This window comes from Triticum dicoccoides, chromosome 4B, assembly GCF_002162155.2.
Source record: "Triticum dicoccoides isolate Atlit2015 ecotype Zavitan chromosome 4B, WEW_v2.0, whole genome shotgun sequence".
Classification (NCBI taxonomy): Eukaryota; Viridiplantae; Streptophyta; class Magnoliopsida; order Poales; family Poaceae; genus Triticum; species Triticum dicoccoides.
In genome coordinates this window covers 520,937,796-520,957,703 of record NC_041387.1, presented here as the reverse complement: position 1 = coordinate 520,957,703, position 19,908 = coordinate 520,937,796, and the positions used below count along the sequence as shown (strand labels likewise).

Genomic DNA, 19,908 nt, shown 5'->3' with positions numbered 1-19,908 from the left:
TCGATCTGTGTTTTCACCCGGTTTTTGTTCGGCTTTTTTTTCCTTTTCATTCTTTTCATTTCATATTGCGTGAAACTTTTGTGAATTTCATTTTTTTTCTTCTGAAATTCAGATTTTTTTTCTCAAATTTGTGTACATTATTTAATTTTGTGAACCTTTTCCATATCCCTGAATTTGTTCCAAATTTGTGAACCTTTCAAATTCGTGTTTTTTTTCAAATTCATGAACCTTTTCAAATATTTAAAGTTTCTTAAATTCACAAACCTTTTTCCAATATGTGAACCTTTTTCTTTATAAACTTGTTTCAAATTGAGAACTTTTTTTAGATTCATGAACACCTTTTCAAATTCACAAACCTTCTTTAAATGTTATATATTTTTTCAAATTCACGATTTTTTAAAAAATTTATGAACTTTTTCAAGTTCATGATTTTTTCAAACTATGATTTTGTTTTCAAATTGTGCATTTTTTTGAAAATCTTTCATAAACATCATTCAAATTCCATGTTCTTTTTCCTTCAAATTCCGCCAATTTTTTTGAATTACATGAACATTTTCCACATTCATGAACATTTTGTAAAACACATACTGTTTTTTTTATTTCACCAGAAAATTTAAAACTGACAGAAAAAATACTCCCTCTGTGATTTAAACGCTCTTATATTTTTTTAGTAGGTGTTCTCTGAGACTGCAGAGTTCAGACCGACAACAAATGGGGACGAACGTAAAAAGGAAGCGAGCAAAAAAAAATCCGATCGAACGAGAGATTCTCTAGGAAACACTTATATTTGGAAGGAGCGAGCCAGCGTGGCGAATTGCTGGGCCGGGCCACAAAGCGGATACATGCGCGCCGAAGCTCTCTCTAGGAAAAGTCCACGATGTGCTAAAAAATAAAGAGGAAAAGTCCAGGCCATGACGCAATGGCATCTTCTCCAGCCTTCTTTTTCCTCCCGCTGCCTCCGTTCCCCGTTCCGCGCCGCCCTCCCGTTCTCCTCGCTCCGCCCGTTCTGGATTCAAATTTCGAATCCCCCCACCGTTTCCGCCCCCCTGCACCAAATACCCGACCCGATTCCTTTTCCTCCCCCCTCCCACCATGAGTGACGCACCCGGCGCAGCAGCCTCAGCTATGGGCAGCGGCAGGGAGCTCGCCAACCCGCCGTCGGACGGCATCTCCAACCTCCGCTTCTCCAACCACAGCGACCACCTCCTCGTTTCCTCCTGGGACAAGGTGAGCCGCCGCGCGCTCCCCCCCTCCGTTCCTCTGTTCCGGCAAGGCGTGATAAACCCTAGCCGCCTGATCTGGCCGATCTGACCTGGTTTGGGCGCCTGAGCTCTGTTCCAGACGGTTCGGCTGTACGACGCCGAGGCGAACCTGCTCAAAGGGGAGTTCGCGCACCCCGGGCCTGTGCTCGACTGCTGCTTCCACGACGACTCCTCCGGGTTTAGCGCTGGCGCCGACCACACCGTTCGGAGGTGAGGGCTGTTGTGTTTTGTGGTTTCTGCGCCTTTTGCATTCGATTTGTGGAGTTGACAGGGCCGTTCGTATAATCGATTGGGTTATAGATCTGCAACCAGTACGGGATGCCTAGGCCGTGTTTCCTTCGTGATGAAGCGATATGATTCATTTTTTATTTTTGGTGAACGCTCTCTATAAGGTTCGTGTTGTAAAAACAATCTATGAAAGGGACCTCGTTGCTTGGATATACCCGTGCATCCGGTCAGTGGCGGAGCTTGAAGCCCAATCCTGGGCGGGCTGGGAGGGCCTAACCGGAGAAAATAGGCAGTGGACTCATGTTTTAAGGCCTCACAAGTATATGCATAGTGTATTAATATCAAATGTTGGGCGGGCCGCTGCACAGGCTGGCCCGAACGTAGCTCCGCCACTGCATCCGGTGCATGTATGTTGCCACATATACTAGTTCCAGCGCCATAAGGTGGGAAGCGCATATAGAGAAGCAATTTCACTAACTGTCATTTAGTAACTCTGATTTACTTCAATGTTTTTATCTGTTCGTGCTACTTAGCACTTAGCAAGTTATTGGTAGTACACAAATTACAAGATAGGGCTGTAGATATGTTATATCTGTGGAGAATTATAAACTTTAAATTAATATATTTTGTAAAAGAGGCATCTGCCTGTCTTTAGATGGGGTTTTACAGGAGATCCCAGAGACTCGCTTGGAAAGGCGGCTATGCCAAACATTATCACTTAACTACAAAGAAAGAGTGAAGTGATTAAGTTTGCAAAAGAAGTTCAACGTGCAGAAACATGGGCGTGCGCGCGCACACGCACACACACACACACATACACACACACGTGGCCAACTGGCCATGACTCAAGTGCACACTCACGGATACAAACCCATGCGGGGGCCGTGACTCAAGAGCCGAACAAACACACAAACCCACGAAAGGGCCATGGCTCAAGAGCACACACATGGATACAAACCCACGAGGGGGCCATGGCTTGAGCCAAACAAACACACAACGACTGCATCGTCGAAAGAGTAAAAATTGGATCATCCCACCCTCCTGTGGGGGTCAAGGCACCTGCTGCGACGCGTCGCTAGAAAAAGACGCATGGTGACGAAGACTCTTGCTCAACATCTCAAGGGTTGATGAGTCCTGGGTCCTGATCATTATATAAATTGTATGCTGATTAGACCTTGTTGCGGAATCACACATGTCCAGTCCCCCTTAAGATTATTAGTGGTGCATGAGTCTTAATTTGAGTGCTTCATGTAAGACTTACGAGCAATGTGCCCATATTTTGATTTGTTGTCAATTGAATGCTGGCAGGCAAGAGTAGCGACATTACTATCTGAATGTTGTTTGTGAATCAAAAATTTATTGTTGATTCCCTCCTCTTATTATCAGTTATGTCAAGATTTAGTAAGACTAAAAGAAACATGCTCAAATAACTATCCCAGATTATCATTTACTTCGTCAAAGGAGGATGTTCTGGGGCGTCATGATGCTCCAGTTCGCTGTGTGGAGTACTCTTATGCTGCAGGTACTTGTAACTACATCCTATTGGATTGCTCTTGCATTTATGTTTTTGGATGAACATTTTCCGTACAAATACTGATGCAAATTGATTCAGTAAAACCAAAGGTTATTTACAGCATTAATCATATCATCATTATGGATGCAGTTGATTTTCTCAGAGATCAGTACACAAAGCACATTGCTAACTGAATTCATGTTTTATTCTTAATGACTGTATATTTTGCACATCTAATCTTGTATAGAATGATCTTAGTTTCTAATTTTCACTTTGATTATACGGCCTTTTCATGCTATCTGGCTTCTTGACATTGCTTTATCCATTTGGATGGATGTTCAGGGGATATCCATTTCATTGTACATTATGATACCTGGAAATATCTTTCTTCTACATAGTCATGTCTACTTGGCCTAGTATTGATTTGGTTTGTCCTGTTGTGTGTTGGAATATTTGGCTGGTATTTGTTCACTTCGAATTGCCACCTATAAACTTGAGTACGTCAGTGTAGCCTCCATTGGCCTTAATTTAAGGGCAATGTTTTTGAGAATTTGAATTTTCCATTATTCTGTGGGGTTCACTCTCATGAGAGTTTTTTTTTCTGATCGGGACTCATGAGAGTTGTTGTCATTTATATATGTTCATGGTTGACAAAGAAACCCTTCTACAAGTTTCAATAAGGGGATTGGAAATTCATGGGAATTTTGTTTTAGTTGAATCGTCTAGTACCATATATGTTTGTGTTTGAACTTTTTGTGATTTGAACGACATACAAACTATTACAATAAATTTACTGAGAAACACATTTTAAAAATATGAAGAAAGTTCTTATGTTTGAATTTGTACAAGATGATTTAACTAAAACAGACAGGACATGGAAATTCTATGTATGCCAAATATTTCATACAAGAAAAGGGTAAAAGCAAATGTTCCAGGCCTATATTCATTGATCCTGACTGCAAGACAGACTGGGCAAGTATTGCTTACTAATTTTTAAATGTTGTTCTAAATATTTGTAGGTTATGCCAAATATTGTCTAAAATGATTTCCAAAACTATTATCTGGCTAGTGTGAGATAATTTGGTACATGAACAGAATAAGAATTTGACTTTCAGTCTGTATATTTATCCATTTAGGCCAAGTCATAACTGGCAGCTGGGACAAGACAATTAAATGCTGGGATCCCAGAGGAGTTAGCGGACCAGAGCGTACACTTGTTGGGACATATGCTCAACCAGAGCGTGTATATTCTATGTCACTGGTAGGAAATAGGTTGGTTGTTGCAACAGCAGGAAGACATGTCAGTATTTATGATTTGCGCAATATGTCTCAACCTGAGCAAAAAAGGGAATCCTCTTTGAAATATCAAACACGCTGTGTCCGATGTTTCCCCAATGGAACAGGTAACTTGTTCTCTCTTTACTGTAGTTGCACTGCATGACTGCATTTTTCCCATTGTCACCCTCATTTCAACCGTAAAGAAACGTTGTGTACATTATCGTCATGTGGTTGCTTTTGATAAACCGCAATATTTGTGCTTTCTTTTGAAAGCTGCCCTAGGTCTCTTCGGTTGTGCTTGAGCTTCTGTTATTCTATATGCGTTATAAATTCAATCTTTCAAGTGAGCACACGAGAAAAATTATGAACCTGAATTGCATAAGCTAAGCTTCGTTCTGTAGATTTTGATTTGAATCTTATGGAATACGCTCCTCCAGGTTAAAATTTATTACAAAAACGAAGAGTTTATGTATATAGTGGTACAATATTAGTGCTAGATGCAGCTAACACATGATTTTGAACATTACAAAGCAGGCTCCAAGTACTTAAATTTACCCATACAAGCACAAAAAATAGGAATGAGCTATGCAGTTATATGGTTAGTGCCACTCAGGAAAATGTAATGACTGTGTTTTGACTTTTGAACCTTAGTAAGTACCAATACATAAGCGGCTGTAGTCATCAGTATGCTTACCAGAGTAATGTATGAACTGCAACAGTTATGCAGCTCAAGCAGCCTTGGTTTGGATTAATCTCTTTCTCTGTCTCTCTCTATATAGTTAACCTTCTGAAATCCTGCTTGCTTCAGGGTATGCTCTAAGTTCTGTCGAAGGACGAGTCTCTATGGAGTTCTTCGACCTTTCCGAGTCTGCACAATCTAAAAAGTATGTTTTCAGCACCATGGGTTCAAGATATCTGCTTATGTATTTGTAATCATTTTATATTCACACTTGCTTCAATGATTTTTAATATCCGTTTCTTGGAGCATAACACAGTTTAATTAACCGATGAAGAACTTCTTTAGCTTCTGTAGCTTGGTAATGTATTTGATTGTATCTTACTCCCTCCGTTCCTCGAACGAGGGTGTGAAATTTGTTTTGTTAAGGCCAAGCAGATTTTGACCTTTTTACCCCTGGTTAATCGCATGTTTGAGTAGTTATTATTGAAGTGTATATGTGGATTGCCTAGCCCTTTCCATCGGAGACCAAAGTCTTGAGTTCAAGTCCTGGCTTTCGCAATTTATCCAAAAATTGCTGCCGCCCCCCTTTGTCCACGTATAGGCCTCTTAAGCCATACCTCTGAGTCTATCCACGTGTTGACTTTCCGCATCACACGTGAGAGGGGTTGTTGAAGTGTATATGTGGATTGCCTAGCCCTTTCCATAAGTTCGGACTTTTGGCCAATATGAGCCGTAATTGCTTTGTTGGGCACATGCAAAACCAATTGATTTCTCCATTTATGCGTGGATGTGGGATTTATGGCAAGAGAAGCAAATGGTTCCGTAGCACTAAAGGCCAGTGTGGAAGGCGGAGAATTCAGTTGCAGCGTGTGTGTGTGTGACTTTGTGGTATTTTTGGCAGGTTTAGTGCTAAAGTAGCCCAACGTCTTCAGTAATGGAAATTTTACCAAAAAAATAAACAAGTCTATCTACCTTAAGGGAATGAAGGGAGTAGTATTTTGTCATCCTTTCCTTTCATGCAGGTCATATCTAGTTCAAACAATATGTAGGTGATACAGAGTAAATCACTTTGGGCTGGGCTACAAATTCAACATGGAAATTATAATAACTAAAATTTTGTGTGGCTAAAATGTGCACTGTTTTACGGCAATTTCAAATTCAAACTCAAATGGTGTTTGACACATCATAATGGAACTTTACTCCCTCTACCATAAGTACCTTTCCGTGGCAGTCTTAGCTGCCTTTAAGTTTTTGTCAGAATTTTCGTAGGAGCTCAGGCATTCAGTGATGGGAGAGGTGGTCAGGCAGGTATGTCCCAGTTATGAGCCTGAGTGGATAGTGGTGTGTTCAACACACTCAGCCAACCAAGTAGGCACTTCGCTCTAGCTGGCTTGATATCTTGAGGGTAACCGTGTCCACAATCCCACCAAGATACAACACACCTTTTATTTATATTAGAAATGCGGAACACCAAAAAGAGTGGTCAGACTTGTTTTCTTTTTCATGTCATTTCATTGATAGGAGAGTGAAACAATTACAAGGTGCAACCATGCACACAATCTGGTGTGGTTGCGAGCGCATGAGTGCATGAGCAGAACAAGAAAAAGGGATGCTCAGCCCTACAGATATAAAGTCTACGTCTCGGGTAACAGTAGGTTGAGCCCCCTGGCTCCAGCTCTAGCCCAAATTCTAGCTTCCTCCTCGATAGTTCGAAAAAGATGTGCAATGGAGGGCGTCAAGCCATCGAAGACGCATCCATTCCGATGCTTCCAAAGCCACCAAGCTGTCAGCAGCAGAAGCAAGGAGAGCCCCTTGCGCAAGGCAGAAGGGAGGGGGGGGGGGGCATGGTTGCAAGAGACCGTCCATCAGTCCAAGAAGGGCAGCTCTGGATGGGGATGGTCTGCCGTGGTACAACACCAGGAAAGGATCTCATGCCACCTGACGGCCTGCTGGGAGAAGGAGCAACCCACGAGGATGTGCCAAATGTCCTCAGTCTCCTGGTCGCAAAGGACGCACCGGTCGGCATGGGGGAGGCACCTACGGGCAAGGCGGTCTGCAGTGCAGCATCTGTTCTGGAGGGTGAGCCAGATGAAGATCTTAACATGCAAAGGTGCCCACATCTTTCACGTGAGGTGCCAATGCGGGGTCTGTGTGGCACCCAGCAATAACGCGTCGTAGCAGGATCTAGTCAAGAACTGTCCCGAGGCAGTCCAACGCCAATGAATCACATCAGGGGCAGCCGGGAGGGGAGTGTGACGGAGCCGACGCCAGATGTCAACGTACTGGACCATAGCGGCGGGTGGTCAAACTTGTTCATCACCAGTGGTAGCATAAACTACAAGGCTCCAACCTGGATTGTTTGCTTAGAGTTTTAGTTTTTTTAATTCTGCTTTGTGTTGGTAAAAGGCAGTATAGTGACCTTGACTTTCCATATGATCAAACATTATTCAAGCGAGCAAGCTCATATGTCATACCATTTTAATGTAAAACTGGCAGTCAACGGTTCGACACTATAACCTAGCCTTTAGTTGTGCATTGGCAATCACTCTGCAGTGCTCACCCCTTTCCTGCAAAGTTCCTAACTCAAAGATACAATCCGCCTACTTTCCTATGCAACCTACACTGAACTATGGTGTCACTGACTGTCCAGTTTAAAATACTTGCTTACTCATAGGTTAATTTCCTTTTCAGGTATGCTTTCAAGTGTCACCGGAAATCTGAATCTGGCAGGGACACTGTTTATCCTGTCAATGCCATTGCATTCCACCCAATGTAAAGTTTCAGTGTTTAATTTTCTTGGTGATCTCTCATAGGATTATCTGTTCTCAGTTTCTTGCATTGTTATGTATTGTGTGCAGATACGGCACATTTGCCACTGGAGGCCATGATGGATTTGTGAATGTGTGGGATGGCACAAACAAGAAGAGATTGTATCAGGTAACTGAGTGATAAGTTTTGCTTTGGGAACACGATTATCTGAAGTGGCCTGGGTATTCATGATCTTATACTTTGGTCGCAGTATTCAAAGTACGCGTCAAGCATTGCTGCTCTGTCGTTCAGCAAGGATGGGCATCTGCTTGCTGTGGCATCAAGCTATGGTTACGAAGAGGGAGAGAAACCGTAAAAACCGAACTTTGCCTGCAAATTTTCTGTCACTACTCATTTACAGAACATAGAGTTGACCTACCGGTTCTTTTGCAATTTCCAGCCACGAGCCTGATGCAATATTTATCCGTGGGGTGAATGAAGTGGAGGTTAAGCCGAAGCCCAAGGCATTGGCCGCACCCCAGTAGTGCTGCAATCATTTCGCCAGAAGGCAGTCAAATGCATCAGGTGTGTTGTCTGGAGAAGACATTATGCAGGGAGCAAATGAGAGGCGTTTCTTTATCTAGTTCACCTTTTAGTGTCAATTGCATTAGTTGACGGAATCCCTTCTCTATGTTGGAGTCAGATTGCAGTATATCTGACCATTTCTCTGTTGTTTCGCATGTATTAATGTCTAGAAAGAGTTGCTTGGGAGTGGTCGTATTCGTTTTATATTTTGATACAGAAACTGTTGCTTTTTTATTTAGCTTATGTATAGTCGATTTAGTCTTGCAACTTTAGTATATACTATATCATAAAAGAGGCTAAATCTGTCGCACTTGTGGGCGGTACGAACAAAATTTGAACTAATCAGTTGTTGGAGCAAGTATAATAAAATGATGTAAGCGAGCTATAGGAGTTGCCACAACAGATTTGTGTTAAGTAGAGAGGGAGAAGAAAGAAGATAAGGATGCTGTAATTTATAGTCATGACATGGCATAGACTTCAACAAACTCTGTAAGTTAATGAGGTGGGCCAGGTATAAATTGTGTGGTATACCTCTATAGCTAACTATAATGGATTTTTTTTTTGAAACTATAATGGATTATTAGATTGGCTATAGATGATAGATAATAATACGTGAGATTTCTCAAAAGAAAATATAGTGAGCTAGTTGTTGGAATGAACACTCGCAGGAATCTGTTATATGTTAGCAAAATACCCGTGTGTTGCCACATGAAAAACTTATACGTGCGTTTGAGTAAGTGTTTTTTTTTTTGGGGTCAAATGGGTGATATATATGTCTCCTCTTTGGTGATCGTTCGGCTCCCTTTCTCCTCGGCACATTTAGCCCTATCAACTTGCAGTCTATTGTTCTCCGTCAGAGAGGAATACCGCTGGCTTCTACTCCTAATTCTACTCCTATTCTCCTAATTCTTTATTTATATATCAAATTATTATTTAAGAAATTATATCACATATATTATAATTCCTTGATAGTTTATTTCTTCTAGTGAGATAGGCCCCATTTTTTAGTTTCGCACAGGGCTCCGGATTTTGCCGGCCCGCCCTGCTTATGTAACCGGAATATTGAAGAGGTGGTATTAAACCGTTGATCCATACGTAACCAAACAGATGTAGTTTGGGGGAGTGCTGACATGTAACCAAACACCATGCTAGTGTTTCTGCTCTAATGCAATCTCTGGTTTTGCAATCAAATGAACCACAGAACATGGTTTAGAGCCTGCATTAGCTCAGCCATGCCAAAAATGATGTAAATAACCAAACGTGCCCTAAGCGCTACTCCCTTCGTCCAAAAGTACATCTAGACTTATTTTAGTTATAGATACATCCATTTTGTCCATTTATAGGACAAGTATTTTCGGACGGAGGGAGTGATGAAGTCATGTATCTAGGGTAGGGTCATGAACCTGTCCAAGGTACCCTCCTCAAGGACATCTTTTAGAAGAAGCCGTCTTCCAGTCGATCAAGAGGAACTCCACTCGATGGACTAGAAGACACTCGACCAATCTGAAGACACTCGATCAAGAAGACTCACTCGACCAGGAGTTCAAGATCTACTCCGAATCCAAACGGTCTGTAATTAAGTAGTCTTTATGATCATGATGACATTTTATGTAAGGCGTTACCAGTAACGCCGGACCTTAATGTACTTTAACCCTCCGCTACGTGGGCTGGCTGGGGTCTTGGCGTCCTCTATATAAGCCACCCCCCTCCACTGGTAGAAGGGTTCGCACCCCTGTAACTCTCACACATATAATCCAGTCGACCGCCTCCGGGCTCCGAGACGTAGGGCTGTTACTTCCTCCGAGAAGGGCCTGAACTCGTAAAACACTTGTGTGCACAACTGCTCCATAGCTAGGATCTTGCCTCTTCATACCTACCCCCTATTCTACTGTCAGACTTAGAACCACGACAGGGAGTACTCCGTATTTAATTTGTGGAAGGTGTGTGCATCTCACCCAAGCGGTTTACACTTTTGTCTTTGCGAGCCCATCTCCAAGCGAAACTTTTCGCCTAGCACCCTAGCTTGCCCTTTGCAACCCATGTTGGACATGCAATATGCTTCAATGTGGATGGCTGCAGCGCCAACCGCATTGTCAACAACCGGAAACGATCTGCCACCCTTTTGACGGAGTGACTCTTCTGAGTCTTCTCAAACTGATTAGGTTCCGACATGTAGCAGGGACAGCAGTTAATGAGATGACAGGTCAAGTTCAACCTCATGGCAGTCCTCTATCTATGTACTCCGACATTTGGCTCGAACAAAATGTGCAACTTTTTGGCAAGGTGGCTAGCAGCAGACAGGTTGCCATCTACAAAACCAGACCTTTTACACCCAAACGGAGGAAGTACAATATAACTGGCCAACCAACAAGACTAACAAAATCAAAAGTTTCAGACTTGCATAAGGCGTCAGAGTACATCTACCTATTCATGAACCGTGACTAATACTGATGAATGATGATGTCAGAAATTTTTTCCTTCACCCACAAAGGAAAAGAAAAAACTTATGCCGCGAAGCGAATAAGTACATCCATTGTATTTCTGGAATATGGTAAATAGCATACATGGTTCAGTATACAGGGGATTCGACCCTAGTATGTTGAGGTGTCTGGTACCCTACACCACCACCACAATCCTGTCTAACCAATGAAAAACAGTATACAATAACAAAGGTATTGTAGAATGAAATTTAGTTTCTCTTGAAACGCCGATGTTCTACAGCATGTTCAAGATTTCTCATCTGAGGTATACCACGAATGGGTTGTCGAGGGAAGGTAAAGTAAGCTTATGAGGAATGCTTTTGACTTGGGTTGCTCTCATGCCCGGGCTGAATCTGCAGCAAATTCTGCCCCTCTTCATCGTCCTCTTCCTTTGGCTCGATCTTGGGCACCTTGGGCTTTGTGGCCGATTGCTGGTAGAGAACACCACCAGACATGCATATCAAAAGCCCAATTGTCCCCACAAGGGACGCATGCTTGTCCCAGATAAGCAGATTGATCACGACGGTCAGGAGCTTGTTCACTATACCGAGCACCGTAAATCCAGTAGCAGAGATGGCCCGTCTGCAGGAAAATCCAAAGAAGGATATAGATAACCCGAACAGGCATGACAGAGCAACAGGAAGGACCACGTCGAACGATAGCCAGTTTGTTGTCATCTTGGAGCTGTCCACCTTCATCTGATTAAACTCTCCCATTATAAGGAGCTCAAGGGGAAACAACAGCAGAGCCTCAAGGTTGTTGTAGAGCACAAGACCCCATGTGTTCAACCCGATGGTCATGACAACGTGCTTGATGTACACGAAATCAATAGACATGCTCGCTAGATAGGCTATCGCCCAGCTGTAAGCAGTCAGGGTGAACTGGTTATCAGTGAAAACATATATCACACTTCCACCAAGTATAGTGGAGAGTGAGAGCCATGTCTTGAATGATGGGCATGGTTGGTGGAGGTAAAGTGTCTCCCCAATGGCCACAAATATCGGCACAGCAGACCGAAACACGATGAAAGTGTCCACATTGGCATGCATCAGGAGCTCGCTGTTTGTGAAGATTGAGATGTAGAACATAACAGCAGCAGGTAGGAACTTCCACATGGTCCTCAAATTCAGCCTATCTGGCTCAATAAGCTTTAGCTGTCCACACAGGAGAACTCCAGCAACACTAGTGAGGTACTGTAAAGCTGTCAGTGCTCCAGGGTAGGGAAACTTCATGATTGCCCATTTGTTGATAATGGAGAGCAGAGATGCTGACAGACAATAACCAGCAGCCACACCATAGACCGAAGCATGGCGCAGAAGAGTGCTCCATGTGTTATTCCAAGCTCCAGTTTTCTCGATTGAACCATCTTCTTTTGAGGGCTCTGAGAGATTAGACATCTGAAACAATTTAAAATAAATTTAGTAACTATGAAAGTCATGCAAAAAGCAAGTGGAGTAGCCCCAGACAGTTAAATGTCATATACAGATGTAGTAACTGACAGAGCAGAGAAGCACTAAAATATTTTGTGCAGAGATATGGTTACACCTTCATGACCCCCCCCCCCACCTATACTCTATCCTGCCCCTGGATCTGGGTCTTGAATCAGATTCCATACATAATTTGTACAAGGTGAGTGAACATTAGTAGTTCTGATGAACATAATTATCTGCTTTACTTCTAAAACCCAGTAACTCGTGCAACTGAAAAGAATCAACATATTTTTGCTGAATTTAAGGTAGCATTGACTTTGAACGAACAATCTCTCTTTGAGGATGCACCTATTTGCGAACGCCATATATTTCAGAGAAAAAATAGTTCAAAGGCATGATCCATAAGGTACAAGCAACCAAAGCTGATTTTCTGAACCCAAGAAAAAAAGTGATGATTGAATGATCCTGACAAATATGGAGAAACTTTACAGACGGGACACCTCGACTTTCTAATTGTGCACTTCCTATAATTGTCTCTAGCAAACAATCGTCCTCTTATATATTGCTATAAAGTACAAAACTACTCCTTAGAAATTGATCTAATTGTGCTGACTGTGCACCTCCATATGTTCTCCTTTGATCTTCAGCAAACTTTTGAGGTTAATCATGGTAAAGACTCGAGCAGGTCAAGGCCGAAACCAAAAAAGGAAACAGACAAGTACTATAACAGGTTTCAGCTTCCAAGAAAAGGGTCAAAGGAAGAAGAGGAAACAATAGCAGCACTAAGAAAGAAACACTTCATGAAAGATCTAGTAGCATATCAACCATGCCAACCAAGAAACAATTTCATCAGAACTGAAGAAAAACCAAGCGAAGAAGAAGCAATACCTGGAACCGGCCAACCCGAGCAGGAGCCATGATCCCGAGCCCAAATCCAACAACAGCAAGCGCTCTAGCAACGAAGCATGTATCCTTTTAAACAAAGCCGAGGGTCAGGGCTTAAGGTGGCAAAGGAGGAACGAAGACCAGTATGCAACAACCACCTAGGCTAAGCTAAGGCCAATCAGCTAATAAGCTCTCATATAAGGTGGCCACACACAACGATCCATTTGCCCACGACGGCCATGTTCGGCATGTGAGTCAAACATGGTAGGAGCACGTCACAAGCGCCTCAGCCAGTGGCCATCAGATCGGAGAACGGGTAAGAAAATTGTGCAAGAATATTCAGCACAACACCTAAGCGGTTTGGCCAAGTCAATCAAGACGTGGTCGCAATCATGCAACGTGCTAGCCAGTTGCCCACAAGGAAACAAAATTAGCATAGCGACGCATTACCTCAGGAAGACAGGGAAGCTTCTTCCCCCCACCCCGCGCAGCCAGTGGGGAGAGGCGAACTCAACTGGAAGAAGAGATGCCCCTCAACCACCGCGACGTGACAGCCCCGCCCCTATGCCTCCAAGACGCAAGTTAAAAAAGTGGCTGCAGGCACACGGGGTGTTCGCTCGCTATCTGCTGACGAGGGCCTCGCGATCGAGCCAGCTAAACCGACTGCTGCGACGCGCCATGATTATGATTGAAGCGCTGGAGTTAGTCGCTGAAACATGCATACATGTGACGGCAGCAATGGCATCAAATGATTCGGAGAGGAGGAACTCGAGATCGTTAGGTGGAGGCAAGCCGCCGGTCAGGACCACGGAATATCCACTACAGTTTTCAGCGGCTTCGTGGCGAAGCGGAACACGTCGCGACTGTAACCACCAGGCAAGATCGAGTTTGAGATTCAGAAGGGGGACGGGGATGGGAAGAGAACCTCGCCGGAGGCGGCTCACCTTCGTTTGTGGTCGAAGTCACATGCTCCGCTCCTGGACGGGTCCGCCGGCGGTCGAGGAGGGAGAGCGGGTGGAGGGGTCGAGCGAAGAGCAGGGGTGCTGCCGACTGAACCGCGGGGTGGTGGCGTGGCGATTTATCGAGGGGTTCGGGTGATGCTTTTGAGACGGCGCTCGCCGGATCTGGACGCTGGGGAGGGTCAACGAGGGATCGCCTCGAGTGATTGGGCGCGCGATCGCGTGGGGTTTGGGATTTGGAGCGGGGGTGCACCGAACGGGAAGGAAGTGATTCCGGGGAATGGGGATGAAGCCAGCTCCGACTTCTGACCCGGGAGAGGCGGGAAGGAGCAGATCTCGAGGCGCTCGTTTGGCTCGACCGTAGCGACGAACGGCAGGACGGCCGAACCGGCCGCCCGGCGGGGACCGGGATGCCGTCTCTGTTCATTTTTTATTGCCTTCCGTTTCAGCTTCGGCACGAGGGAGATCCGCCGGATCTCGTGCCCGAGCCGCGCAAGCGCAACCACGCCGAGCCACCTTCCAATCAAGCAATGTTAACTGTTCAGCGAGTCATCAACTCCAAATAGCTCCCTCGAAAAGCTTTCCGTAAAAGCCGTTTCACGGGATATCTGCATAATTTTGTGGAAATTATCTTATTATTACTACTTTTTTTTAGTTTTCGTAGTCATCATTCTCTAGTTTTTTTCCCCATTAAACTAGGTATGTGCCCATGCGTTGTAATAGGGCCAAATATTTTTTTAACATGATAAGATGATCATACAGGGCATATCTTGATGCAAAGCAAATAGAAAAAAAAATTAAGATTGTGTATTGGCTATAGAATACATATTTTTTAGCTATTTTTTAGAACCGATAAAATAGGTATGTGTCCACGATTAATATGATTTATTGGGTTACCAAATATAAGAGACTGATTGATACTTATATTTGCTTATATGAGGCGTGAGTTTATTGCTATTTATTGGGTTACTAAAGATAGGTATCAGGTTTTACCAAAGATAGGCATATGGGGCGTGAATTTATTGATAATTATTTGGTTTATTGTTGTTAGGGCATATCCCTCTCTAGTTGGTTTTTGTGTTGATGACAATCCGCTTTACGGATTGATCATGTGCATCAAGCATTTCATATATTATTATATGTGACACAAGACGGTTTATTTTCCACTATGATAGAAAGAGCAAAGACGGTTTATTTCTAGCGTTTCTTTTCGTTTGATTTGAGTCATAGGAAAATCGTACTATTAAGAGCAAGTTCTTTTTCTGTCTTCTAGAATAAGCCGGAATAAGCTACCCCCAGCCAGCTTATTCTAAAATCCCAAGAACAAGTAGGCTTCTAATAAAATAATTGTGGTTAGGCTTCTATAATAAACTGGGTAGGGAGAGGGAAGGGGAAAAGGAAAGGGGGGCGCGGCCCCTCCCCTAGTCCAATTCGGACTCCCTATGGGAGGGGGGCGCGACCACCCCTTGTGGGCTGCCTCCCCTCTCTCCTATGGCCCATGTTGGCCCAACAATTCCTCGGGGGGTTCCGGTAACCTCATGGTACTCTGAAAAACATCTAAAACTTCCCGAAACCCTTCCGGTGTCCGAACATAACCTTCCAACATATCAATATTTACCTCTCAACCATTTCGAGACTCCTTGTCATGTCCATGATCTCATCTGGGACTCCGAACAACCTTCGGTCACCAAAACACATAACTCATATAATACCAATCATCATTGAACGTTAAGCGTGCGGACCCTATGGGTCCGAGAACTATGTAGACATGACTGAGACACCTCTTTGGTTAATAACGAATAGCGGAACCTGGATGCTCATATTGGTTTCCACATATTCTATGAAGATCTTTATCGGTCGAACCGCAATGTCAATATAGCTATTCCCTTTGTCATCAGTATGTTACTTGCCTGAGATTCGATCGTCCGTATCTTGATACCTAGTTCAATCTCGTTACCAGCCAGTCTCTTTACTCATTCCGTAGTGCATCATGTCGTAACTAACTCATCAGTCACATTGCTTGCAAGGCTTCATATGATGTGCATTACCGAGAGGGCCCAGAGATACCTCTCCGATACTCGAAGTGACAAATCCTAATCTCGATCTATGCCAACCCAACAAACACCTTCGGAGATACCTGTAGAGCATCTTTATAATCACCCAGTTACGTTGTGACGTTTGATAGCACAAAAGGCATTCCTAAGGTGTCCGGGAGTTGCATAATCTCATAGTCGGAGGAATATATATTTGACACGAAGAAAGCAGTAGCAATAAAACTGAATGATCAATATGCTAAGCTAATGGATGGGTCTTGTCCATCACATCATTCCACTAATGATGTGATCCCGTTATCAAATGACAACTCATTTCCATGTCTAGGAAACTTAACCATCTTTGATCAACGAGCTAGTCTAGTAGAGGCATACTAGGGACACATTGTTTTGTCTATGTATTCACACATGTATCAAGTTTCCGGTTAATACGATTCTAGCATGAATAATAAACATTTATCATGAATAAGGAAATATAAAAAAACAACTTTATTATTGCCTCTAGGGCATATTTCCTTCAGTATCCCACTTGCACTAGAGTCAATAATGTAGATTACATTGTAATGAATCTAACACCCACGGAGTCTTGGTGATGATCATGTTTTGCTCGTGGAAGAGACTTAGTTAATGGGTCTGCAACATTCAGATCCGTATGTATTTTGAAAATCTCTATGTCTCCCTCCTTCACCAAATCTCGGATGGAGTTGAAGTGTCTCTTGATGTGTTTGGTCTTTTTGTGAAATCTGGATTCCTTCGCCAAGGCTATTGCTCCAGTATTGTCGCAAAAGATTTTCATTGGACCCGGTGGACTAGGTATTACACCTAGATCGGATATGAACTCCTTCATCCAGACTCCTTCATTTGCTGCTTCTGAAGCAGCTATGTAGTTTTCTTCACACATAGATCCCGCCACGACGCTCTATTTGGAACTGCACCAACTAACAACTCCACCATTCAATAAAAATACGTATTCGGATTGTGACTTAGAGTCATCCAGATCAGTGTGAAAGCTAGCATCGACGTAACCATTTACGACAAGCTCTTTGTCACCTTCATAAACAAGAAACATATCCCTAGTCCTTTTCTGGTACTTTAGGATGTTCTTGACTGCTGTCTAGTGATCCACTCCTGGATTACTTTGGTACCTCCCTGATAAACTTATAGCAAGGCACACACCAGGTCCGGTACATAGCATAGCATACATGATAGAACCTATGGCTGAAGCATAGGGAATGACTTTCATTTTCTCTCTATCTTCTGCAGTGGTCGGGCGTTGAGTCTAACTCAACTTCACACCTTGTAACACAGGCAAGAACCCTTTCTTTGACTGATCCATTTTGAACTTCTTCAAAACTTTATCAAGGTATGTGCTTTGTGAAAGTCCTATCAAGCGACTTGATCTATCTCTATAGATCTTGATGCCCAATATGTAAGCAGCTTCACCAAGGTCTTTCATTGAAAAACTCTTATTCAAGTATCCTTTTATGCTATTCAGAAATTCTATATCATTTCCAATCAACAATATGTCATCCACATATAATATTAAAAATGCTATAGAGCTCCCACTCACTTTCCTGTAAATACAGGCTTCTCCAAAAGTATGTATAAAACCATATGCTTTGATCACCTCATCAAAGCGTATATTCCAACTCCGAGATGCTTGCACCAGTCCATAAATGGATCGCTGGAGCTTGCACACTTTGTTAGCACCTTTAGGATCGATAAAACCTTCTGGTTGCATCATATACAACTCTTCTTTAAGGAATCCATTAAGAAATGCAGTTTTGACGTCCATTTGCCAGATTTCATAATCATAAAATGCGGCAATTGCTAACATGATTCGGACATACTTAAGCATCGCTATGGGTGAGAATCATAGTCAACTCCTTGAACTTGTCGAAAACCGTTTGCAAAAAGTCGAGCTTTATAGACAGTAACATTACCATCAGCGTTAGTCTTCTTCTTGAAGATCCATTTATTCTCTATGGGTCGCCGATCATCGGGCAGATCCACCAAAGTCCACACTTTGTTCTCATACATGGATCCTATCTCAGATTTCATGGCCTCAAGCCATTTATCAGAATTTGGGCTCATCATAGCTTCTTCATAGTTCATAGGTTCGTCTGGTGCGAATCGTGATCTGCCAGACCTACGAGGTTCTGTAGCAACTTGATCTGTAGTTTCATGATCTTTATCGTTAACTTCCTCTCTAGTTGGTGTAGGCATCACATGAACATATTTCTCGGATGAGCTACTTTCCAAATTGAGAGCAGGTAGAATTACCTCATCAGGTTCTACTTTCGTCCCACTCACTTCTTTCGAGAGAAACTCCTTCTCTAGAAAGGTTCCGTTCTTAGCAACAAAAATCTTGCCTTCAGACTTGTGGTAGAAGGTGTACCCAGTTGTTTCCTTAGGGTATCCTATGAAGACACATTTCTCCGATTTGGGTTCGAGCTTATCGGGCTGAAGCCTTTTGACATAAGCATCGCATCCCAAACTTTAAGAAATGACAGCTTAGGTTTGCTACCAAACCACAGTTCATACGGTGTCGTCTCAACGGATTTTGACGGTGCCCTGTTTAAAGTGAATGCAGCTATCTCTAATACATAACCCCAAAACGATAGTGGTAAATCGATAAGAGACATCATAGATTGCACCATATCCAATAAAGTGCAGTTACGATGTTCGGACACACCATTACGTTGTGGTTTTCCAGGTGGCATGAGCTGTGAAACTATTCCACATTGTTTTAAATGAAGGTCAAATTCGTAACTCAAATATTCTCCTCCACGATCAAATTGTAGAAACTTTATTTTCTTGTTACAATGATTCTCCACTTCACTCTGAAATTCTTTGAACTTTTCAAACGTTTCAGACTTGTGTTTCATTAAGTAGATATATCCATATCTGCTCAAATCATCTGTGAACGTCAGAAAATAACGGTACCCGCCATGAGCATCAACACTCATTGGATTGCACACATTGATATATATTATTTCCAATAAGTCAGTAGCTCGTTCCGTTGTTCCGGAGAACGGAGTTTTAGTCATCTTGCCCATAAGGCACGGTTCGCAAGTATCAAATGATTCATAATCAAGTGATTCCAAAAGTCCATCTTTATGTAGTTTCTTCATGCGCTTTACACTGATATGACCCAAACGTTAGTGCCACAAATAAGTTGCACTATCATTATCAACTTTGCATCTTTTGGCATCAATATTATGAATATGTGTATCATCACAATCAAGAATCAACAGAAATAGACCACTCTTCAAGGGTGCATGAACATCCACTACAAAAAAAAGACACATCCGTGACATTTTGGGCCGAACGATTTTTTTCCTGTCATACATATGACACTTCTATGACGATAATTGTGACAAAACCCGGTATCATCATAGATGTGGTGGGCTCCTACTTCTATGACAAAAAATCATGACAAAAAATGGGCTTTTCTTCCTGGGCGGGTCGGAGACGTAGCTGCATGACATTCTTTGGACCATCCATGACGTAAAAAACCGTGGTAGAAGCGAGGGCGAAGAAAATTTCGGGGAGTTGCCGGTTATGGTGAGGTCGGGGGCCGAGCGATGCGCGTTTCTCTCGTACACGTACACGCGTGTGTGCGAGGCATTGGCTCTAACTGAACCCGAGCGAGGCGTTGGGCTCTAACTGAACACTGCAGGCTACGCGTTACTGAACCCGAGCGATCGATTGATGGCTATTAACTGAACCCGATCGAGCGATTCCTTCGCTACTGATGCTAACTGAAGCCGATCGATGCTGCCTCTGGGATGAACAGTGAGCGTTGCG

General features: G+C 43.2%; 2 protein-coding genes across 4 annotated transcripts; one reads left to right on the top strand and one right to left on the bottom strand.

The window, feature by feature from the left end:
- The first annotated feature begins 938 nt into the window (after nt 1–938).
- LOC119291209 (mitotic checkpoint protein BUB3.2-like) lies at nt 939–8,616 on the top strand. Its single transcript, XM_037569924.1, has 9 exons — nt 939–1,227; nt 1,342–1,472; nt 2,930–3,012; nt 4,140–4,406; nt 5,090–5,165; nt 7,652–7,732; nt 7,819–7,897; nt 7,980–8,080; nt 8,169–8,616. Exons 1-9 carry the CDS (start codon nt 1,093–1,095, stop codon nt 8,251–8,253), a joined length of 1,038 nt encoding a protein of 345 aa, XP_037425821.1. The 5' UTR covers nt 939–1,092; the 3' UTR covers nt 8,254–8,616.
- Nucleotides 8,617–10,800: 2,184 nt separating this feature from the next.
- On the bottom strand, nt 10,801–14,385 carry LOC119291208 (GDP-mannose transporter GONST3-like). 3 transcript variants are annotated; one of them, XM_037569919.1, is made up of 3 exons: nt 14,033–14,385; nt 13,092–13,175; nt 10,801–12,170 (listed from the first exon to the last, which is right to left on the bottom strand). In XM_037569919.1, the coding sequence occupies exons 2-3, from the start codon at nt 13,119–13,121 to the stop codon at nt 11,079–11,081; spliced, it is 1,122 nt and encodes a 373-aa protein (XP_037425816.1). In that variant the 5' UTR covers nt 13,122–13,175; nt 14,033–14,385; the 3' UTR covers nt 10,801–11,078. The 3 variants fall into 3 exon arrangements, with proteins under 3 accessions (XP_037425816.1, XP_037425817.1, XP_037425818.1); XM_037569920.1 differs by lacking the exon at nt 14,033–14,385 and adding an exon at nt 13,539–13,556; XM_037569921.1 differs by lacking the exon at nt 13,092–13,175 and having other exon boundaries at nt 14,033–14,384.
- Nucleotides 14,386–19,908: the final 5,523 nt, after the last annotated feature.